Here is a 25,103-nt window from a genome sequence, read left to right on the forward strand (position 1 = left end):
CTAAATCATAGGCTCACCTCTGTATCTGATGGAAATGTCAATCCTGGGTTCTCTTGTTCTCTGAGAAAGAAGGCCCTACTTTTGGAGAAAGAAGCTATTGAACATCTCTTTGTCCCCTTTTGCTGGGTCCATAAGTTCCTTGTGCAGTTCTTGCCAGGAAGGCAACAACATTTTGGGCCTGCCTCTAAATAATGTATAGATCAAATCTTGTAACATCAAAATAACACTGAGGGGGCCGGCCCAGTGGCTTAGCGGTTAAGTGCGCGCGCTCCGCTGCTGGTGGCCCGGGTTCGGATCCCGGGCGCGCACCGACGCACCGCTTCTCCGGCCATGCTGAGGCCGCGTCCCACATACAGCAACTAGAAGGATGTGCAGCTATGACATACAACTATCTACTGGGGCTTTGGGGGAAAATAAATAAATAAATAAATAACACTGAGATTTGGGCAATAGCAGGTCAAGGAGTTGGGCCTAAAAGCTAAGCAAAGGTTGGGAACAAAGAATAGGGGCAATTTAATAGCAGGGTCCTTTCCCAGGGAGCATGTGGAAGCTGACAGTCTAGAACAGGGATTGGCAAACTTTTTCTTATAGAGCCAGATGGTGAATATTTTAGACTTGCAGGCCATAGAGTCTTTGTCACAGCTACTCTTCTGCTATGGTAGAGCAAAAGCAACCACAGACAATACATAAATAAATGAGTATGCTCGTGTTCCAATAAAACTTTATTTATGGACAATGAAACTTGAATTTCATATCATTTTCACATATCATGGAATATCATTTTTGTAAAATTTATTTTCAACCATTTAAAAATTTAAAACCATTCTTGGCTCATGGGCCATAAAAAAACAGGCAGTAGGCCAGATTTGGCCTGTAAGCTATAGTTTGCAGACTCATGGTCTAGAATAATGCTGTCCAACAGTATTATAATGAGAGCCACATATGTATCTTAAAATTTTCTAGTAACCCCATGTAAAAACTAAAAAGAAACAGGTGAAATTAATTTTAATAGTATATTTTATTTAACCCAATATATCCAAAACATTATTTCAATATGTTATGAATATAAAAATTACCAAATAATATATTTGACTTTCTCCATGCTGAGGCCACATCCCACATACAGCAACTGGAAGGCTGTGCAACTATGACATACAACTATCTACTGGGGCTTTGGGGGAAAAAAATAAATTAATTAATTAATTAAAAAAAAGATTTGACTTTCTTTTTTTGCATACGAAGTCTTCAAAATGCAGAGTGTATTTTACACTTATAGCACATCTCAATTCATTCTAGCCATATTCCAAGAGCTCAATAGCTATGCATGGCTGGAGGCTGCCATACTGCATGCTGGATAGTGCAGATCGAGAACAATGTTTTCCAACTTTAGCTTGCATCAGAATCACCTGGAGGGCTGTTAAAATACAGATTGCTGGGCCCCATCCCCACAGCTTCTTACTTAGTAGGTTTGGGCAAGGCCCCAAAACTTGCATTTCTAACAAGTTCCTAGGTGCTATTGATGCTGTTCTGGGTACTGCACTCTGAGAATCACTTGCCTAGAAGCTGCAGCAGTAAGAAAAAGTAGAGAGGCAATTAGGAGCCAAGAATATGTAAAAGCAAGAGGTAAAAAATTAACACTAAACAATGAGATACCATTATACATCTAATAGAATGCCCAAAATTCAAAACGCTGGTGACAACCAACGCTGGCGACAACCAACGCTGGCGAGGTTGTAGAGCCACAGGAACTCTCATTCATTGCTGGTGGGAATGCAAAAGGATAGAGACACTTCGGAAGACAGCTTGGCAGTTTCTTACAAAACTAAATATACCTTAGTTTTGTAAACAAAAGACCAATGGTTACCAGGAGTTAGGAGGGAGGGAAGGATGAATAGGTAAAGCACAGAAGGTAGTGAAACTATTCTGTATGATACCATAATGGTAGATACATGTCATTATAAATTTGCCAAGATCCATAGAATGTACAACACCAAGAGTGAAGACTTACGTAAACTATGGACTTTGGTTGATAATGATGTGTCAATGTAGGCTCATCGATTGTAACAAATGTACCACTCTGGTGCAGGATGCTGATTCTGGTGGAGGCTGTGCGACTGTGGGGGCAGGGAGTATATGGTAACTCTGTACTTTCCACTCAATTTTGCAGGGAACCTAAAACTACTCTAAAAAATGAAGTCTGTTAGAGAGAGAGAGAGAACCAGATCATCAAGTCAGACAAGCAGTGGTACTCCAGATCAGAGGTAAAGACCTTGAAACAGAGGTAGAGCCTTAACAACTGGGGAAACCTCCCTTACACCACCCTCCAAAGCAGGAGTCAACCAAGTAGTTTCCCCAGGTTTCAATTTTGTAGATGCCCTGGGGAAGCCTGTCCTTCCCCAGGCTGGAGAACCCTGCCTAATTAGGGGCCAGCTCAGAACCTGAGCAGGGTTTAAAAGATTTTGCAATGGAATAACTATCTCCAGGCTCTGATAAACCCTGATAAGGATGCCCAAGCCTCATTATTTAACACACGATTTACAAAACAACCCAACTTTCAGATGGACCTATAAGTTTGTTCTCTCATGGTATCTTAGACTGCTCAAATAGAAAATGAGACAGATAGGGGCTGGCCTGGTGGCACAGTGGTTAAGTGCGCGCATTCCGCTGCGGAGGCCCGGGGTTTGCAGGTTCTGATCCCAGGCACGCACCGACGCACTGCTTGTCAAGCCATGCTGTGGCGGGGTCCCATATAAAGCAAAGGAAGATGGGCACGGATGTTAGCCCAGGGCCAGTCTTCCTCAGCAAAAAGGAGGAGGTTTGGCATCAGATGTTAGCTCAGGGCTGATCTTCCTCACCAAAAAAAAAAAAAGAAAAAGAGAGACAGAAAAAAATATATAGAAATTTGGGTTGCTTACAGATTTTCAGAAAGATTCTATAAATCCAGAATCTACTTCCCACATTAAGGGTATATAATCAGCCAATTTGGAAACCACATCTTTCATGAATGTCCTTTTAATTTGATTACGCTTTGGAAGGAAGCTTGTTTCCACTGGTACATCACAACACACAAAGGTTTAAGGCACCTTTAAAAATGGGTCCCCTCATAAGTTCTTGAATTCTGTGACTTAAATTAAAACTCTGGATCTTAATTTTTTTGGCATTTTTTGTGAGGAAGATCAGCCCTGAGCTAACATCCGATGCCAATCCTCCTCTTTTTTTTTTTTTTTTTGCTGAGGAAGATTGGCCCTGGGCTAACATCCATGCCCATCTTCCTCTGCTTTACATGGGACGCCGCCACAGCATGGCTTGACAAGCAGGGCATCGGTGCGCACCTGGGATCCGAACCGGCGAACCCTGGGTTGCCGAAGCATGCACTTAACTGCTGTGCCACTGAGCTGGCCCCCAATTTTTTTTTTTTTAAAGCTGTTTTCTGATCCATTGGTGTCAGAAGACCCTTCATTATATAGTCTGGGGATCCCTCAAATTCAGGAGAAATTTAAAGGCCTAAAGGAAATTTGTAAAGACATATTTTTAAGATATCTTTTTCTGGTGGCACTCTTCTATGAACATTTTCTAACATCTGGTTCCAATCAAACACTGAGAAATAGAAACTCAGTTTTGGAGGGCAATGAAACAGAGATATTCAGAACCTTTCATTTTACAATGAAAACCCTAGTTCAATGTCTAATTCATCAGTTTAAATATCAAATAAACTCCCATTAAAATCCATTCAAGAAATGAATGTTATACTTAGAAAAAGATCAAAATATAAAAAGATCAGAAAGAACATTAATTCTGACCCTTGAAGGGACAGGAGGAGAGTTTGCCACAGGAAAAGAATATTAATATTATCTTTGATAAATATTAATCAACTCAAGTATCTCCCCCACTCCAAGCAGAAACATTTACTTAGCAAAGGTAAATGCATGAATCTTTCAGGGTCTCATCTCAAGCGAGGTAGAGACCTACAAGTTTCCTGGAGCACAGATTAAGAGAGAGTGACCTGGAACCTCTTCCAACCAGAAGGGGAAAAGCAGAAACTAACTTAACTTCCTACAAAGGAAGAAGCTATAAAATTAATGCTGGAAAGCCAGAAAAACACTAATTTGAGTATCCAAAAAAGGAGAAGTAGTTTCAAATAGCTCTAATAAGGAATATTTTTTAAGACTTCCAAGCAATTAGAGGTTGAGAAACCATATGTGGCAGCCCAGTTAATTTCAGAAGGTATAATTAAAGGAATTTAGTCCCTTTAGTCAGAGATGCCTGTGAAGCACTGCATAGTTTGAATCGCAGCAGGTTTGCAGCCCATTTGAATTGTTGAACCACTAGTCCATTAGGAAAATGGAAAAACAATTCGTTTAATACGGATGTGAGCATATATAACAACCCCACAGTGATTTAATTATATACTGACTTGGAATTATATGATTGCTTTCTATGGAGGATCAAATCAGAGTTTTCTCTTTGGTAACGAGGTTGTGCCCCCAATACACTTTGAACTTTCAAAAATAAGTGCTTTATAATCATCAGGGAAATGCAAATCAAAACTACAATGAGATATCACCTTACACCTAGAATGGCTATAACTACCAGGACAACAAATGTTAGCGAGGATGTGGAGAAAAAGGAACCCTCCTACACCGTTGGTGGGAATGCAAACTGGTGCAGCCACTATGGAAAACAGAATGGAGATTTCCCAAAAAACTAAAAATCGAAATACCATATGACCCACCTATACCACTACTGGGTATTTATCCAAAGAACTTGAAATCAACAATTCAAAGAGGCTTATGCATCTCTATGTTCATCGCAGCATTATTCACTATAGCCAAGACGTGGCAGCAACCCAAGTGCCCAACGACTGATGAATGGATAAAGAAGATGTGGTATATATATACAATGGAATACTACTCAGCCATAAAAAAAAGACAAAATCGTCCCATTTGCAACAACATGGATGGAACTTGAGGGTATTATGTTAAGTGAGATAAGCCAGTCAGAGAAAGACAAACACCGTATGATTTCACTCATATGTGGAAGATAAACAAAATACATGGACAAAGAGATCAGATTAGTGATTACCAGAGGGGTAGGGGGTTGGGGGGTGGGCATAAAGGGTAAAGGGGAACATATATATGGTGACAGAAATAATAATGTACAACTGAAATTTCACAGTGTTATAAACTATTATGACATCAATAAAAAAAATAAGTGCTTTATTTAAACTCAAAGTTTCACTTGGGAGAATAATGAAATCCTATTTATTTTATCACTCAAAACATTTCTAGGGGGCAGACCAACTTTTTTTTTCAATGAAACCCACAATTTATTTTTGTTACAAAACAAAATGTTTAAGTATCTGTAAAAGTATAAAAAGGGCTTCATTGATGTAACTGAAGAGTACCACATTGTACATGGTCTTAGAGAATTGCAAAAAAAAAAAAAAAAAGTTAACTTTTAGATATATTTTGGAGGAGAAAGTCTGAATTCTGCACTAAGTTTTCAGGATGGGATAGGTTTAAATTGTTCCTAGTTCTACCAAGGAATATTCTTAAATATATTTTTTAAAAATTCAACAATAAATTCAGATTCATTTAAATATCCCCAAAATAGCAAGGAAAAAAATGAGTTTGTTTACTTAAGGGCACCATTCTGAGTTGGATCAAGGTTACCAAAAGGTGATTAATCTTATTATATAAAAATCTTTCATGGTTGCTCCTGGATAGGAACATTCAATAAATGGAGAAAGAAGGTCACCATTTCCCCCAAAAACTTTAAATTCAGATGAAGGCAGAGAAAACATAAAACAATTATTTGCGTATTTCTCTTTCTTACCTTAATCTGAAGTTTGTATATATCTTTGGGTAAGATTGAAACTAATCCCACCCACCTCTTAACATACACTTTCAGAATGAGATCTTCCAAAAAAGAAATATAAGAGCTGAAAGAAAGAACTACCTACTAAATACACGCTCTGCTCCATAACCAAAATGCTCCCTTTACTAATGTATTCACTTGAGTTCAATGGGGTGTTAAATTTTCCTATAATCGTCATTTCCAAAACAAACCATACCAATTCTAAACAAGACGGTATGATCTCAAAAAACGAGCAAAGGCATTGAATAGATATTTCTCCAAAGATATACAAATGGACAATAAGCACATGAAAAGATGCTTAATATCATTAGTCACAAGAAAACGCAAATCAAAATCACAATGAGATAATGCATCACACCCTCTAGAATAATTATTTAAAAAAAGAAAAGGAAAATAAGTGTTGCTGAAGACGTGGAGAAATTGGAACCCCGGTGCATTGCTGGTGGGAACATAAAATGGTGTAGGCGCTCTTCAGTTTGGTGTTCTTCAACATGTTAAACAGAATTACCATATGACCCAGCAATTCTACTCTTAGGTATATATCCAAAAGAATTGAAAAAAAGGAATCAAACATATACTTGTACAGTAACGTTCATAGCAGCATTATTCACAATAGTGAAAAGGTAAAAACAATCCAAGTGTCCATCAACTGATGAATGGATAGACAAAATGTGGTATACACATACGGTGGAATACTATTCAGCCATAAAAAGGAATTAAGTCCTGACACATGCAATAACATGGATGAATCTTGATGTTATGCTAATGAAATAAGACAGTCACAACAGGGCAAATATGGTATGATTCCGCTTATATGAGGTACCAGAATAGGAAATTCATAGTGACAGAAAGTAGAATAGAGGTTATCGAGGGTTGGGAGGAGGGGAAATGGGGAGTTATTGCTTATTGGGTACAGAGTTTCTGTTTGGCATAATGAAAAATTTCCAGAAATGGATAGTGGTGATGGTTGCACAACATTGTGAATGCACTCAATGCCACTGAATTGTACATTTGAAAATGGTTAAAATAGTAAATCTTATGTATATCTTTTTACAATAGAGAAGATACATAAGAGGATTCATAGTTTTTCAAAATTCCTCTGGGTACTATGAGAGAGAGAGAGAGAGAGAAAAAAAAAGACAGTATGCTCTCAATGCAAGGGGCGAATGAGATTCACGGCAGCAACTTTAAGGGTGTGGTAGGGAAAGAAATGTAGTTGGTACAGCTTTCTTAAATCAAAGCCGAGTAGAGATCCGGAATAACTACCAGGACAATATGGGCCAATAAAACTTGTCCCCTATCCTATTTCCATTTGTGCCTGAGTTAAAAGAACATCTTCCACTTAATTGAGCGCTACTCAAGTTTTGATTTTAAATATAAACACCCTAAAGGTGCTTACGTGTTTACTTTAATCATCTTCAATATTTCAACACAAATTTTTTTTAGCATTGTATGGGGACAAAAACTTGCATTTCTCTGAGACTATCACATCCTCAAATGGGACTGCCGATGTAAATGGTTTGTCTGGTGCAGGCCAGAGTGAACTTTGTTCAAGAGTTACATTAACACCAAAATGCCTTCACCCCCACTGTAGCCTGGGGCCTAGAGCAGAGAGCGGCTCTCCCTTGGGGGCGTTTCCCAACAACACCCAACTCCATAACGCGTTCTTCACCCTCTGTAAACTGGTACAAGTCTATTGTTCTCCGGGCGGCTCCAAAGGATTCTGGGAGTTAGGGGAGGGGCCAAGGTGCAAAAATGAAATGTTGGCACAAGGTGCCAGTTGCTGAGCGACTTCTCAAATCTTCCGACCACCTCGATCACTTCTCCCACCTGGTAGGTCCGAGCTCCTTCTCTTCCTTCCACGCCCCGCTCTATTAGCCAATCATGGGGCTGGTGCTTGCCAGTCCGGGCCAATCCCGAACACGTTTACTTTGAGCGGGAAAGGCTCAAAAGCTGCGGGAGAGCGAGGTCTGCTAACCTCCCCTTCTTGGCCTTGTCTCCGGGGGGTAACAAGCCCTGGAGGCGGTTGCCCATTGGCTGGGCAGCAGGCCAATGAGGGGGTGCGAAGCGGGGGGCGGGCCTCACAGAAGGGGGCGGGGCGGTCCGGTGCCGGGTCGCGTGCGGGGTCGCGAGCCCGGGATAGGCAATGTAACGGCCTCTCCGGCGCCCCTCCCTCCCCGCTCCGGCCCCCCACCCACAGACCGGCTCCAGGCAGCGCCCGGGGCGGCGGCGGTGGCAGCGGCGGGGTGCGGGCTGAGGGAGCCGGGCCTCGACGCCCCCCCTCACCCCCGTACCCCAGGAGCGGTACCTGGTCCAGGAGGGGCTGGGGGACCCCATGGAGGTGAGCCGCGGACACACCTGCCGGTCCCCTCACCCCCCAGGCCTGAGGGAGGGATTGAGGTAACCGTGGGGACGGTCCGGGTCCGGGAGGCGGCGGGGCTTGCAGGACGGCGACGGTGAGGAGAGGCTGAGGAGCGGGCGCGCCCGCAGACGCGGTTCTCTGAGGAGGCCGGGCCCGGGCGGGAGCGGGCCAGGAGCCGGTTAGGAGCCCCGACGGGGCGTCGGGGCCGCGCCGCGGAGACGGGCGGGGGGCGCGGCGACAGGTCGGGCCCGGGTTGGGGGGCGCGGCGCGGGCTGACAGGACGGGCCGGCCCGGGTTGGGGGGCCGCGACGCCGGGGCTGCCGCCGCCGCCTCCACGTCGGGCCGCTGCGGCGCTGAGGCGGGGCGGGCGGCCGGGCCTGTCAGGGCGGGCGGGGGGCGCGCACACGGCCCGGAGGCCGAGAGGGAAGCCGGGGGGGGCGGGGGGAAGCGCGGGCCCCAGCGAGCGTCCTCGGGGAGGATGCCGCATGGAGTCCCGCGCACGTGGGGGCCGAGCAGGCCGCGGCCGCGTCGGGCACGGCCCTGCCCGGCGTGACGCCTTTCTCCCGCTCCTGCTCCGGTGGTGTGCAGCCCAAGGTCGCGTTCCGGGGAGGTGCGAACCGCTGCTGTAACCTCGGCACCGACGCCAGCCGGCTCACGGACGTCTTCAACAGCGTGGTGTTGACCGGCTCCACGTCCTTCTACGATTGCTACAAATCGCAGGTCCATCGACCCACTGCCCTTTTAGAGAATTTATTTTAAATCGAATTCATTTACCCCAGCCGATCCACAGAGGTTTTAAATTGCTCCAAGTTTAGGACCAGAAAGCCGGTAACGACACGTTAAATACAGAGTTTGCAGAACACATACTTTGCTTTGAAAACAAGGAATAAGATTTTTCATTGATTCTTGTTTTCATCGGGTCCTCAGCATAACGTGATGCCAGAAATGTAAGAAAATCCGTATTTGCTTAGTAAGACCACAAAATATTTTTTCCTTGAAGCATTTTTTGCAAGTTGGTACAAACATATTTTTGAGAATTTAAAGGTGAAATTTTTCTTCACTCCTTTATTCTCTGGCTTTAATAATGTCTTAGATTACATGCTACCTTTTACTTCACGTAAAACATTTAGTTTTGTTAACCATATTAAGTTAGTCTTAGGGTAATGTAAGTCATTTTCATTTGAAATTATTTAACTAGGACATCCATGTTAATATTGTTTACTTCAAGTTATAACAATATCTTGAAATAAATCATTTTATTTAATCCACACTACAACCTTGGATAGTATTATGCCCACTGTACAGAATGAGAAACTGAGGCTCAGAGAACTTGATTTGTGCCCTAAGGGACAAAACCCAAGTGGAACCCAGGTCTATTCACTGTCAAGACCAGGATTCCACTGCTCTCTATAATGTTTACATTGCTACTAAAATTTACTTGAATTTAATTTCAGTTGATTAAGTATATCAAGGATATAAGTGATACATTTTGCAGTTATCTAGACTAGTTAAAATGCCAGCCCTAAGCATTTGCATATTTAATTTTCATAAATGTTTTAACTGAAAAGGATCCAGATATTTAAAGTATAATTGTTTGAATCCACCACATTACTTTAGTTTCTTGTTTTGTCCTAGAATATGAAATTTAAATCAGTCTTTTAAAAGGATTTAATTTTTCTAATTCTGAAAACTTATTTTAAAATGTAAAATGTAGGGCCCGCCCCATGGCTTAGTGGTTAAGTGCGAGAGCTCTGCTACTGGCAGCCTGGGTTCGGATCCCAGGCGTGCACGGACCCACGGCTTCTCCGGCCATGCTGAGGCTGCTTCCCACATACAGCAACTAGAAGGACGTCCACCTATGACATACAACTATCTACTGGGGCTTTGGAGGGAAAAAAAAAAAAGGAGGAGGATTGGCAATAGATGTTAGCTCAGAGCCGGTCTTCCTCAGCAAAAAGAGGAGGATTAGCATGGATGTTAGCTCAGGGCTGATCTTCCTCACACACACACAAAAAAGTTCCTTCCTAAAAAAAAAATGTAAAATGTACTTGGAAGAATATTCCCGAAATATATTTAGTTTCAAATACTGTTTGCCTAATTTGATATTACATAATCTGAATATGCTCCTTTTGTTTAAGCAATTATTTCAAAAAGATGAACATTTATGTTTGTCACTTTGGATACTTCACACCTAAAAGAGAGTTATGGTAGGCCTATGATAAAAACTTCAGAACTAAAGGAATAAAATTATGAAAGGTTCTAAAGAAAAAAGCCTTTGTAAAATTTACTAACATCTAGAAAGGTAGTTTTTAGTGGCACTCTTAGCAAAATCCCTTCTGTGCCTCAGTTCTCCCAACTTCAGAATGGTCATCACAATATAAGCTATAAAAACGAGAATTATAATGTGTAGGTTTCAAATAGTAATCATAACCAGAATTTAAACAAATAGTTGCAAAATATTTGAGATTCTTGAAGAAAGGTTATTGGAAGGAATTAATTTTCATATTTTATTGATATAGTATAAACTCAGTGTTGTATGTTTAAAATGTTTTTCAATTATCATGTCTATGAAGAATAAAAATTTAGGTATACTTTGTCTTCTCTCTTTCTATAAATTTTGATTAAGAAAATAAAAGCGATTAGAAAATATTTTTACCCAGGATTATCTCTCTTCTGTATTTATAAGAAAATACCATTTCTCCTGTGTTTATGTCTGAATATTGATAGTTATTACATCTCAGGTTTTTGTAGTTCCTTATTTGGAGAGTTAAAAATTGTGAATCTATACTTTGACTTCTTTAAAGAAGCATTTTCTAGAATAAAATACATCTAACTTAATCTTGTTGTTTGTTAAATTCGTTCTACTATTTTAAGTATTTTATTGTTTATTTTTTTTTATCTTTTAGTTTTTTTTGTGAGGAAGATCAGCCCTGAGCTAACATCCATGCTAATCCTTCTCTTTTTGCTGAGGAAGACCAGCTCTGGCAACATCTATTGCCAGTCCTTCTCCTTTTTTTCCCCCCGAAGCCCCAGTAGATAGTTGTATGTCATAGTTGCACATCCTTCTAGTTGCTGTTATGTGGGATGCGGCCCCAGCATGGCCGGAGAAGCGGTTTGTAGGTGCGCTCCCTGGGATCCGAACCCCGGGCTACCAGTAGCAGAGCATGCGCACTTAACCGCTAAGCCATGGGGCTGGCCCCTTAAGTATTTTAAATTATTTTCACTGTACCTCAGTCTCTTTTGGAAGGAGGCAGGATTTTAAATAAGTCATAAAATCTTAAAATTCAAACTTTTTACCTTATATCAAAGTTCATGATAGAAGCATTCATAAGAAAAAGAAAAATGAGTTTGTATTTTTCTTCTAATTGTAGTAATATCTTAAAATTTTCTCAAGAGATAATATTTCAGGGCCCGCCCGGTGGCGCAAGCGGTTAGGTGCGCACGCTCCGCTGTGGCGGCCTGGGGTCCGCCAGTTCGGATCCCAGGCACGCACCGACGCACCGCTTGTCAGGCCATGCTGTGGCAGCGTCCCATATAAAGTAGAGGAAGATGGGCACAGATGTTAGCCCCGGGCCAGTCTTCCTCAGCAAAAAGAGGGGGATTGGCAGATGTTAGCTCAGGGCCGATCTTCCCCCCCCCAAAAAAAAAGAGATAATATTTCATATGTCATCTTATTTTTACAGTATCTCTTGGACATACAAACCAGGCTGAATAATTAAAGATATTATTTTAAAAGGCCCTAGAGTAGGAGTAAGAAGGCCTTGAATTTGGGTTTTAGTTTTGTCACCTATTGGCTCAGTAACTTCTAGCCTCAGTTTCCTTGTTTTTAAAATAGAATACCCATATCACAAGGTTGACTGAATACAATAACGTACGTGGAATTTCTTTGAAAATTCTATAAAAGTGTACATTTAACTTTTTTTTCACAGATTGGGTGCATTAATGCTGAGTTTTGTAAATGATTTTATTTATTAAAAATAACACTGCTAGTGGGGCCGGCCCCATGGCGTAGCAGTTAAGGGCGCGCGCTCTGCTGCTGGTGGCCTGGGTTCGGATCCTGGGCACACACCGACCCACCGCTTGTCAGGCCATCCTGTGGCGGCGTCCCATATAAAGTGGAGGAAGATGGGCATAGATGTTAGCCTAGGGCCAGTTTTCCTCAGCAAAAAAATAAAAAAATAACACTGCTAGTGTCCACATAATGCTCATCTGTTCAAAAAATTAAAACTGCAATAATTGTAGATGTTTTATACCAGGGATAAGCAACAAGTACCCACCAGGGGCCAGATCTGCCGAGTGCCAGTTTTTGTAAACAAAATTTTACTGGAACACAGCCACTTCCATTTGTTTACATATAGTTGCTTTGGTGCTAGAACAGCAAAGTTGAGGAGTTTCAACAGAGACCTTAGCCAGCAAACTAAAATATTTATTATCTGGTCATTTACAGAAAAAATTTGCCAACCCCTAATGTAAAGTAAGCTTAAGTGGCTAAGTCTAGATTTGATTTTAAGTCTCCCAACTCTTATGCATGTTATTTCCTCTAATTTCTTATTATTTCATTAATATTCTATAATAAATGTAGTTTTGATATCTGGTATACAAACATTTCTTTAAAATTTCAGAGTGAAGACAATGTTGACCTAAGGCAGACCTATGCTCCACTTTCTTCATCAACAGAATATTCAAGTTCTGTAGATTCTTCACTTTTCTATGCACCATGGTCCACTTATGGAGATGATATTAAACAGCCTTCTAATTCTCAGATCAGTGTAAAGAACAGGTAAATTAATAAATTAGATTCTCAGGCTAAATGAAGTGTTTTTAAGTTTGATTACATGGGAACCCAGTTGTATTAGCTCTTTGTTCCCTATATCAGCATTTTAATGTTATGGCATTATAATTTTATGTTTACCAAACGTTTAGGAAGCCCTAAACTGGGCAATTATGTGTGTATAATTTTTAGCTTATTACTTTTTTTATTCATTAGAAGCATCCCTTGGTAAATCTTAAGTTCCTCTTTCTAAAGATAACATATAAATGAGTTACAATTCTTAGATCTATTTTTTCATCCAATTCTAAATTTTCAGTAATTTTTTCCTTCACAAATACACAATAAACAGGATTTTGTTAAACATAAGATACTTTTAATTATTTTTCTATTCAATTCCATAAATAATATGGGCCTACTCTATGCCAGATTGTCTCCTACTGGGAATTTTAGAATTAATGTGGCAAATATTATCCTTACCTTTATAGATCTTACCATAATGATGATGATGATTGATGATGATGATGATGATGATGATGGTGATGATGATGATGGTGATTTGCCAGGCATGCTAGTGAGGTTTAAAAGAGGAAGTATAGGATGTTATGGGAGCCTATTGCGAAGAGAAGCCTAAGGGAGTGGCATCTATGTTTATTTTAATTATATATAAGGGAGCAGTTGATAGAAGCTGATGCACCTTTAGTTTAACCAGGAAATAATTATTTTTTAAATCTTATTAATTAAAAAAAATTGTTAAACATTTAAAATTTTTGGTAAATTCTCTCAAATAGTGATTTTATTAGAAAGACTATAATATATAATTCTACAAAAAACAAAAATATTTTTTGATACATGTTCATTGAAAAAATCCAGACTTTAAAGAAGTATATAAAGAAAAGTAGAAGTCTACCATAACCCTGCCTCCTCACCTCCCAATAACAACTATGAACAGGGCCGGCCCCGTGGCTTAGCGGTTAAGTGCGTGCTCTCCGCTGCCGGCGGCCCGGGTTCGGATCCCGGGCGCGCACTGAGGCACCACTCTTCCAGCCATGCTGAGGCCGCATCCCACATACAGCAACTAGAAGGATGTGCAGCTATGACAGACAACTATGTACTGGGGCTTTGGGGGAAAAATAAATAAATAAAATCTTTAAAAAAAAAAAAACAACTATGAACAGTTTAGTGTATATTACATTGAATATTTTTCTAAATATATATTAATACATTATTATACAAAAACTTTATATTGAATCTTTATGAAATAAAACGTAGTGGAAAAAGCATTAGATTTGTAGGCGGACCATTTGTTCAGCAAGTGTATTGTAAAGTTTGGCAAAACATATACCCTTGCAAAATAGAATTTCTTAATATCTCAAATGATCATTCAACAGCTGAATGATTACTAATATCTGCCCTTCCTATGTTATGAAGATCAATGAAATATTTGAGTATTATGCAAATATAAGGTACTTTTATTTCTAAAATGTCCTCACACTATGAAATGTTAGAAATAAAATATGAAAAAAGAAGTTGTTAAACAATTTTAAACAACATATTACTTCTAGGAACAAATTACCCGAAATCCATAGGAAGTAAAAAGGCACCAATTTTCCATCTGCTTGTGGTTTTTACATTTTGTATTATTCAGACAGCATTAGTCACCAGGTAGGATTTCAGGTACGTGAAACTGCAGTTACCTCTTTGGTAAGGATTTAGGGATAGTCCCCAAATCTGTTACATTTAAGGGACAACTAAATATTGCTGTGGTATCTAGGATGACCATATCACATTTCACTTTTTAATCCAACATTTAGTATAAAGAGTCACAAAAATAGAGCAGCAGGTTCATATGGTTTTAATCACAAATGAAAAACTGAGCAAGTATTGATGGACTGATGAATAATAGGACCAGACATGCTTTCAGGAGCAGCCATGGTACCAAGCATCATTGGTCAAACATTTATATCTTGGTTGCCCAAAATGAATAGCATGTGTTTTGGAGAAATAAGACGTAAGCATATATTGTGAACTAGACTTAGGACTTGAAATGAAGCAGAAATATTTATGTAGTATAGACACTATGTTAAAGTGGAAAATATTCTTGAGTTCCTGTTCTTTATTTGAAATGATGGTATAGATTCAATCCAAATATTTTATAGAAAAATAATGGTAGAATCAATCTGGAAATAGAAATCAATATATTGTATTTTGGTATGAGTAAAATAATTTACATGTGATACTCATTTATTTTTAGGATTCAAACAGAAAGAAATGACTATGGCAGTGAAACAGACTTATATGGACTTGTGTCTAACATTTTGGAAGAACAAGATAAGTCACAGCCATATTTTGCTGAGGGGTTAGTATATTATATATATAGTATTTAGTATATAGTAAGCTTTTAAATTCACATATGCTAGATTACCCTATTTATTAACTTTTATTTTTACTTAATAGAGAATCATCTGACACTAGACATCTTAATTCAAATATTTGTTTTTAGGAGCCTTGATTTTGCTGAGGTACTTGCCATGCAATTGAAAGTTTCAGTCTAAGATTTAATTTGCTATTAAGAATTTTCATTTGGAAAATTATTCTTGCATAATTCAGAGCTATTTCCCTTGAGTTCATGAGCTAAAGTTTGGCTTCAAGGGTATACATTCCAAGGAGCTTTTATACATATATCCCAAAGAATAAAACTATCATTACTGCTGTGCAGAAATACATATGGATTTTATTCATGTGGTAAAAATTTTTTAAATATGCTCTAATTGTTTTATTTGGGTATGGAAGCCATATTACCCAAATGCCCTATTTGATAAATAGCAAAGTATGTAGCACACATGTAACCAATTAAAATATTTTGATTTCAATAATAGTTTCAGCAAAACACATCTTTTTTTATTAAAAATGTTGTGGTCAATAACACTTTTGTATTATATAATAACCTAATTAAAGGAGAAAATTATTTTGTTTTCTGCTTATTGTAGATAAACAATTCATGTAAGACCATGCAGTCCCGAGCCTCAGGCCTTAGTTAATGCCTCTTGGGAAAGTATGTGAAGACATAGTAAGAGTAAAATACATATTTATATGGCATATAGCACATTTCAAGTGATAGAGAATTATTTGGATGCAATGGTAGCTTATAAGGCAAAGTTTGAAAGGTTTAGAGAATGGTGAGGTAGGGCAAGATAAATGTTTTTGAAAACCTTTCCTACCTTCTCCATTGAGGAAATAGTCTTTTAAAACCTAAGTTGTAATTAAATATATTTGCTTATTCTAGGACCTGCTCCTCCAATTTAAAGTCAGTTTGGCCAATGAACACAAGCAGATTTGCAGATCACCATGACCTCTTAACAGAAACCAAAAGGCCAATAGATACAGCCATCTCTCAGCAAGCTTTTTATAGTGGTGAATCTGTGTCAGCAGCGGAAAAGCAATACCTGCATAATAGTAATCTCACACCACAACAAAAAATAGATGAACTTTATCATGGATTTACTGGTTTAGACCTTGAAGAACAATGGATGTACCCCTCACGAAGTGATCATTCTAACTGTTACAATATTCAGACAAGTGATACAGCTAAGACAACATTCCAAGACTATCCATTTATCAAAAACTGTTTTACACCACAGACTGGTCTGTCTGACATCATGAAAGAATCAGGAGTTGATACTTACCTTTATGGAAGAGAAAAAATATGTGCTAAAAGTCTTGAAGCACCATTACAGCAAAAAAGGGCAGAGATGTTTCTTTCCCAATTTAATAGATACAATGAAAATGCAGATTATTGCAGATACCCAGAATATGCTCATCCTAATAAGGCTAAGCTTAACAAGTGTTTGAATTTTAGTGTCCAGGATAGTAAAAAATTAGCCAATGGCACACCTGAAACACCAACTGTAGAAGCAGACACTTACACAAAGTTATTTCAGGTTAAACCTGCAAATCAGAAAAAAATGGAGGAGACAATACCTGACCAGCAGAATTTCACATTTCCAAAAACTACACCACATCTGACAGAAAAACAGTTTGCAAAGGAAGCAGCATTCACTGCTGATTTTGGCTTAAAATCAGAATATGGACTAAAACCTCACACAGCTTGTTCAGCTAATAATGATTTTGCTAATGTCACAGAAAAGCAACAGTTTGCTAAAACTGACCCCCCAAATTCTGAGTATTTTAAATCAGTGAATTTATTATCAAACTCAGCAACATCTTCAGGAGGTATCAACTTAAATAGACCAACTTGGATGAATGTCCAAACAAAAAATAACACTCCTATTCCTTTTCGAAATCAAGGTAACTTGATGAAATTAAATAGTCATTTAAGTGCAGCTTCAAAAGGTCCTAACCATTCTTCAGATTTCCCACAACTATCATCCACAAATTTAACCCCAAATAGCAATTTATTTCAGAAGTATTGCCAAGAAAACCCTTTAGCATTTTCTAGTTTTGATTTCAGTTTCAGTGGTGCAGAAAGAATTCAATCTGTCAATCACATGGAAGGACTGACAAAGACTGGAGAAGAAAATCTCTTTGAATCGGTTACCGATAAAAAAATAAAGCAGCCAAATGGATTTTGTGATAACTATTCAGCTCAGCAGTATGGGATCATTGAAAATGTAAACAAACATAATTTTCAAGCTAAGCCCCAGAGTGGACATTATGATCCTGAGGATGGTCCAAAGCCTTTAGAGGGCTTATCTCAAAATACATATCAAGATCTGTTGGAGTCACAGGGTCATTTTAATAGCTACAGACAGGGAAGTGGAGACAACAATATTAATAGCCGTGTGAATCGCACACAGGCATCATGCTTTTCTAATAATTATATGATGGGAGATTTAAGGCATAATCAGAGTTTTCAACAACTTGGTTCAAATGGGTTTCCCCTAAGATCCACCCACCCATTTGGCCATTCAGTTGTTCCACTGTCGGATTCCTATGATTTGTTTTCTTATGATGACTTAAGCCATTTATACCCTTATTTTAATGATATGATGTATGGTGATAATTCCTTTTCTGGTTTCGTGCCAACTTTTGGATTTCAAAGACCAATTAAAACCCGTAGTGGACCAGCCAGTGAACTTCATATTCGTCTAGAAGAGTGCTATGAACAATGGAGAGCATTAGAAAAGGAGAGAAAAAAGGTAACACTAAGCCATCTATTTAGGAGTAACTTAGTATGTCCCCTCTGCCTATCTTCATTTTGTTTACCTTAGTGTAGTTTGAGTACTTGCCTTATTTCTAAGCTGAATTCTTCTATAATGTGCAGTATTTGTTAAGTCCATGACTATAAGGAATTAATTAGATGACTTAAAGACGAAAAAGGGTTGGGGTTTAAAAAAAATTATGTACAATAATAATTGTTATTGTTTTATTATATAAAAACAATAATAAAATTGTTATTATCTACTTCATAGGCAAAATAAAAATGTTTATTTTGCCTATGAAGTAGACTTTTCTCTTTAATGGGTTAAAAGTTTATTTGAATTTTTTAAGTATGAAAATGTTGGAGTGTTCAGGTATTTTCTGTGCATTAAGTATGACAGAAAAGTACTGTGGTACTGTGGTTTATATTTGTTGCCTTTTGATACCAAACCAGAAATTTTATTTAAAGGAGTAGTTTTCAGTTTATTTCTTGGGCCTATGAAAAATATTCACGATTGAATCATATTTAGAAAATTCATCATCTAAAAATTATATAATTTTTTACAGACTGAATTGGCCCTTGCCAAGAATTACCCAGGGAAAAAAGTATCTAGTACGAACAATACTCCAATTCCAAGGCTGACTTCCAATCCGTCTAGAGTTGATCGCTTAATTGTGGATGAACTTCGAGAACAAGCCAGAGTAAGCTGTAAAAGCATCCAATAGTGGATTTTGAAATGGATAAAATTTTAAAACATTTCAGCAAATTAGAGTTCTGAAGGATTTTTAAATCACATTTATGTGTAACTCTCTGAAATATATTCTTTTCCATGTTTGCTCTTAAGAGCTATGATTAATATTTAGGAAAGAGAAAATAGCCTCACTCGATCATTTAAAAAGTAGGTTTAGTAATTTATTATTTTCTTTTTCTTTGTAAGGAAGATCAGCCCTGAGCTAACATCCATGTCAATCCTCCTCTTTCTTTTTTTTTTTTTTTTTTTTGCTGAGGAAGGTTGCCCCTGAGCTAACATCTGTGCCCATCTTCCTCCACTTTATATGGGATGCCACCACAGCACGGCTTTGACAAGTGGTGCGTTGCTGCACGCCCGGGATCCGGGCCTGCGAACCCAGGCCGAGGCAGCAGAGCACGCAGTTAACGGCTTTAGCCACCTGACCGGCCCCTAGTAATTTAACTAGTTCCTCTTCAAACCCAAATTGGCAGTGAAGCTAATCCACGACAAAATTTTTTTTTAAGCAAAAACCATTTTCAATATTATTTATAGGGAGAGTCCCATTTCTTAGTCACAAACATTTGTTTTCTAGCTTGATGAGCAAGCTGAAGCTGTTGCTTGCATTATACAAGATGGTAAATTAACAGGGAATTACCATATTTCATTTTCTTAACCCTGCACTCTTGAGTTATAACAAACATTAAGTATATACAGCAATGTATTAAATACCGATAAACTGAAGTATGTTGGTATGCATAATTTTATAAAATAGCCTTATTTTTGAAACGTAGTAAATCTTTTCAAATCAAATGTAAAGAATTCTGACGTCATTTTGTAATTTAACAAATGGTTGTTCCTTTTATCTCCTTTGTAATTTCAGAATTTTCTAATCAATTTTAATAGAGTAGGGTAAATTTTTTTCTTTTTTGACCTTCTTCTCTTAAAAAGTTACACTGTTTTTCAAATAAAAATTTGATGAAGATTCCTGAGAAAAAGCATACAGTGAAACAGGTTGCTTTTGTGGTTGAATAAACGCCATGTTAGAAATTAGAAAAATCAACATAACAGAATCTATTTTATTGAATATCAGTTTCTTACTTGTACCATGCTTCTTTAAAATACAGATATGAACTACTTCAATGGGAAAAGATTGATTTTACCTAGCTTTCAGCTTTGGTCATTTGAAATTCTTTTATCTAATTTGTACAATGGAATTTATCAGTGGTATAGTCAGATACTGACATGGGTTATGGCAATATTTTATGTTAATAAAAACTTAAGTCTTTTATTATTTTTTCTTAAAACTGTTTCAAGTTAAAATTCCTTTTTCTCAGTAATGTATTTCTAGGCAATAAATCAAAGGATAGCAACTGTGGATATTAAGAAATATACTTTTCCCAGGTTTGCTTATGCTTCACATTAATTAGAAAGGTTATGTTCATAGCTGTCATCATAATAATTTTGTTTTATCTATATTTAGCAACATTAGATCAATAATACACAAAGGACAAAAATATTTTTACATGTACTATTTTCTAGTGTGTTGGTTGTGTAGAGTTCTAAAAAAAAAGCTTTTGAAAGTTTAAAAATCACCTGTGCAAATTTCTTTCTTTACATTTATCATTTATTCAGAATGATTGTCTTATTTTAAAAATATATAATTGGTAGTTCACTGGAGTTTTTTTATGTGGTTTTCTTTTTTCTTTTGTTGTTTTGTTTTCCCCTCAAGAATCAGGTTCGGGGGCCGCCCCGTGGCATAGCAGTTAAGTGCGCACGCTCTGCTGCTGGCCGCCCCGGCTCGGATCCCTGGCACGCACTGATGCACCGCTTGTCAGGCCATGCTGTGGCGGTGTCCCATGTAAAGAAGAGGAAGATGGGCATGGATGTTAGCCCAGGGCCAGTCTTCCTCAGCAAAAAGAGGAGGGTTGGCAGATGTTAGCTCAGGGCTGATCTTCCTCACACACAAAAACAATCAGGTTGGTTGTACAGTTGGGAGGGAAATATTTAATACCTGTACACTTTTGTTTTCTCCATGGGCCTGAACTGACATAGATTTATTCCAAAGAAACTTGAGTATGATGTGAGAGGCATTCATTCAGGTGCCTTTAGGTTCTTAATTGAGAGGTATTTTTCTACATGCTTCAATCACTGACCACCAACTTCTGTGAATTTTAAATCATTTAGCTCCCAAAGGCAATTATTGTATTTATTTGATGTCCAAATCCTATTATTCAAAAAGTTCTCTTTCCTTACACTTTCCAAGATTAGAATTTGAAACAAGTATGGTATCTACAACTATGAAACATACTCCCCTTACTGATCTAATATATCCATTGCCCTTTCTTAAGTTTAATTACCCAGAAGATTGAGAGACTTCCTAATTTTCCTTAGCACTTTTGACAGTTATAGGATTTATTTTGTATTATTTCAACATAAATTTAAATCAGTATTTTCTGGGTTATGGATTCCTTAAGACTACCACTAGTCAGTATTACTATATGGACATTTCTCATATCCAAAAGGAGAACATTGGAGGCCCAGAAAGGACTTGCTGAGGTTAGGATTCATCAATCTAGGAATTCTTTTAGCTCAAATTTTTTTCCTTTATACAACGATACCTCCTAAGAATGCTCTATTTTCAGGCTGTTCTCTTATTTGCCAAAAACAATGTTGGATCTTTTTGTGTGTGTGTGTGTGTGAGGAAGACCGGCCTTGAGCTAACATCTATTGCCAATCCTCCTTTTTTTCTTTTTCTCCCCAAAGCCCCAATAGATAGTTGTATGTCATAGTTGCACATCCTTCTAGTTGCTGTATGTGGGATGCTGCCTCAGCATGGCCGGACAAAGCTGTGTGTTGGTGTGCACCCGGGATCCGAACCCAGGCCACCCGTAGTGGAGCGCGCGCCCTTAACTGCTAAGCCACGGGGCTGGCCCCTGTCGGATCTTATGTTTGCACTTACTGTTAATGACATGGAAATGTTTGAATGTTTGACTTTTTCATTGTTGCTTATTCTCAGTAACTGATGACTTGAAAGCTTTTAGAATTAACATATACAAGTTACAAAAGACTGACTTTCCATCTTTGTTTCCCCCAGCATGGTGTCAGGACACAGTAAGCATTCAGTTATTTATTAGATGAATATTATTGCTCTCATCTCTATTCTGCTTCATTAAAGATTTGTTTTTACTTAACTTAATGACAGGGCAATGTAGTTACCTGCCTTATCAAAATTTAAAATGTTTCCCTCAGGTTGTGACTTTACTAGGCAAAATGGAACGTCTTCGAAGCTCTCCCCTTCATGCCAATATCTCTACCGCTCTTGATAGACACTTGGAATCCATTCACATTGTACAGTCACGTAGAAAAGACGAAATTGTTAATGCTTCAAATCGGCAAAGGCAAGGAGTTCCTAGATGCCAAGATGACAGAGGTACAAATATTAATGCATATTCTTTTGATAAGGCAATGAGATCATTTGAATGTTAATAAAATCAAATTCGAGGTTAAAAGGTTGTATTTCTAACATTTACACTTATCTAAAGAATAAATTGGTAAATGATGCCCATATAATTTACTTCAAAAGTACTTTGATCTATTTGTTAATTTCATCCATTTAATTAGAATAGCTCTGTCAAAGTCTGTGTTCTACCCAAAGCATAGTCATTGTCATACAAGTGAGAATTAAAATAACAACACTTTTAAATATTAAGTCAAGTACTTTGGTTAGCTCAGTCAATAGCCATTCTTCTTTCATAAAAATAATATTGTTTGACCACTTAGTAGTAGCACAACACTGGACTTTGTAAGAATTAAGGGATACTTAAATGGTATCTAATGTAAACTGACCCTGAATGTTTCTTTTATAGATGTTTTTGCCCTTGCTGCAGCAATTAAAGAGATGTGTGTGGCTACCCGGAAAGCACGCACTACCCTGTGGTGTGCACTGCAGATGACCTTGCCAAAAACAGCCAGTACAGCTGGCCAAACAGATGTGGAAAAGGCTTTACAAGATACAGTAAACTGTGAAGATAAAGTCCATGAAAGCATAAATAGTAGTAATCCAATGAACCAGAGAGGTGAAGCAAACAAACATTAAGGAAATGCCAGCAGAAAGAAGAATAAAAGCTGATAAGTAAATGTATCAAGACATGCTAGAAAATTTTAATGAACTTGTCAAACTTGAAAATTTCAGCACATTAATTTTCTTTCAGATTTAAAGTTAATATCTTAATGAAGTCTAACTTCTATTTAAAAATCTTCTGTCTGGAATGAATCAGATATAGTTTAAAGTGAACTTAAAGGTCAAGTTGACTACTCTAGGAGTTCTGAGTAGTCAAAGATAAAGAGTTTAAGTAAATTAAATATTTCCTAACAGCTAAAATATTGCTTAAACCCATTCTGCAGTGCAGGTAAATGCAAATGTGAAATTCTTCTAGAAGATAAGTTTCATTTAGGTCTGCCCTAGTAAGTATAATTCCAAATAATGAATCTAAGTGACTGTAACCCAATTATGGCTACAGTCTAGTAACCAAGACAAGTTTTGATTGTGATATAAAAGTGTTTTCCTTACAAAACTGGATAATACCTAGGAAACAGGAAAACAAGGATGAACCCAATATTCATGTAAAAATTTGATATTTAAAATACTACCATATTTATAAATTCGAAATCTTAGTGCCTGTATAGCACTAAGGAGGGAGGTATATGGAGGGAAATGCATCTGATTCTCCTAAATTAGTGATAAAAGTGCTAGGGTAAAAACCATGCAAGTTACTGACTATAAAACCTGTTCAAATCATTTGTGTATATTCTTAAAATTTAATTATACTATCAATTATTAAATATTTCCAATTTTAAAGTATTTAAATTGAATCAAAACATTTCCTTTATCTGGATCTTTTAGATTTGATGCACAGTAACTAAAATAATGACTATTGTTTTAATACCCTTAGTTTGCTGCCTTTTATGAGGGTATCACGAAGTTCTAAAATATTTTTTTAAGGTTAATCTTTAACTAGTTTAGTTTGCAATTGGTTAGTGTATATTTTGTGTAGTTGTGTTCATTAGTTTGCTTCTGTATTTTTTTAAAAGCTCTTGAAAGCTTGGCTTTTTCTCTTTCTCATCACTTAATATCTTTGTATGGAACCCGAGTAATTTATTCATTAATATGAAATGTTGGTATTATGTGACTCAGAAGATCTTGGGTTTTAACATTTCTAGCATGAGTTAAACTATAATATAATGTACTGATGAAATTTAATTTAACTATCCTTGACTAGAAACACTGATGTTTTAAATGTTGGTGTTTTTCCTAGTTTTAGAAATCCTGGTATTAAAAAAAGAGTGTAATCACACCACATAAATTTTCTTTAGATGATGTGAGGAAGAAACTGATTGAGAATGCAGGAGTAACTGTAGGGAGAAACATTTTGATCACTGATATGCCTTAAAACTACCCAAATGAATTACATTGAGGGTTGTTAAATAAAATAGATCACCCCACCACAGTCACTGCATACAAAGTGGTTAAGTTTGACATAAGACATGTTGGATGTTATGAAAACAAATATTGTACTGAGTTTAGTCTCTCAGGAAAAAATAAATTACTTTGTTGAAAATGCTTGGTTTCATTTTTTTACATCTTTATATTGGTTTCTAACGTTAAGAGTCACTATTTAACCAATAAGAACTGGTGCTGAAGTTTAAATTTCATTAACACATAAGTAAGTTGGCAGATAAACCCAATGCCATTCAGATGTTGTTGAATCTAACTTTACCTCCTTCAAAGATGAAACTGTTGTTTTGCCTTTATACTAATCCAGGCAAACCAGAATAAAAATTCTGAGGAAGCTTTTACATGACAGTGGATTAGTCCACTGTCATGTAACAAAACCAAACACAAAAATTCCTTGAAATTTTGTTAATCATGTCACCCTGTAGATAATTCTCAAAATTAGTTGGTTGTCTCTTTTTATGGTGTACCTTCCAAGGGATAGTTCTTGTGTATTGTACTTTCAATGAAAACGTTATAAAGTTAACATCACAGAAGATTTGTGCTGGGCCGGCCCCGTGGCTTAGCGGTTAAGTGCTCGCGCTCCGCTGCTGGCGGCCCGGGTTTGGATCCCGGGCACGCACCAACACACCGCTTCTCTGGCCATGCTGAGGCCGCGTCCCACATACAGCAACTAAAAGGATGTGCAGCTAT

The 25,103-nt window shown here is 37.8% G+C and overlaps 1 protein-coding gene across 2 annotated transcripts; it reads left to right on the forward strand.

Moving 5' to 3' along the window:
* Positions 1 to 8,024: 8,024 nt before the first annotated feature.
* Positions 8,025 to 24,516, forward strand: MEIOC (meiosis specific with coiled-coil domain). 2 transcript variants are annotated; one of them, XM_014789389.2, is made up of 8 exons: positions 8,025 to 8,218; positions 8,828 to 8,959; positions 12,862 to 13,019; positions 15,262 to 15,366; positions 16,294 to 18,166; positions 18,735 to 18,869; positions 22,148 to 22,328; positions 22,765 to 24,516. In XM_014789389.2, the coding sequence occupies exons 1-8, from the start codon at positions 8,213 to 8,215 to the stop codon at positions 22,992 to 22,994; spliced, it is 2,820 nt and encodes a 939-aa protein (XP_014644875.2). In that variant the 5' UTR covers positions 8,025 to 8,212; the 3' UTR covers positions 22,995 to 24,516. The 2 variants fall into 2 exon arrangements, with proteins under 2 accessions (XP_014644875.2, XP_087297402.1); XM_087441276.1 differs by having other exon boundaries at positions 8,027 to 8,218; positions 18,070 to 18,166.
* The last annotated feature ends 587 nt before the right edge of the window (positions 24,517 to 25,103 follow it).

The sequence above is a fragment of the Ceratotherium simum genome, chromosome 16 (assembly GCF_057802395.1).
Source record: "Ceratotherium simum simum isolate JZ-2026a chromosome 16, ASM5780239v1, whole genome shotgun sequence".
In the NCBI taxonomy this organism is placed as follows: Eukaryota; Metazoa; Chordata; class Mammalia; order Perissodactyla; family Rhinocerotidae; genus Ceratotherium; species Ceratotherium simum.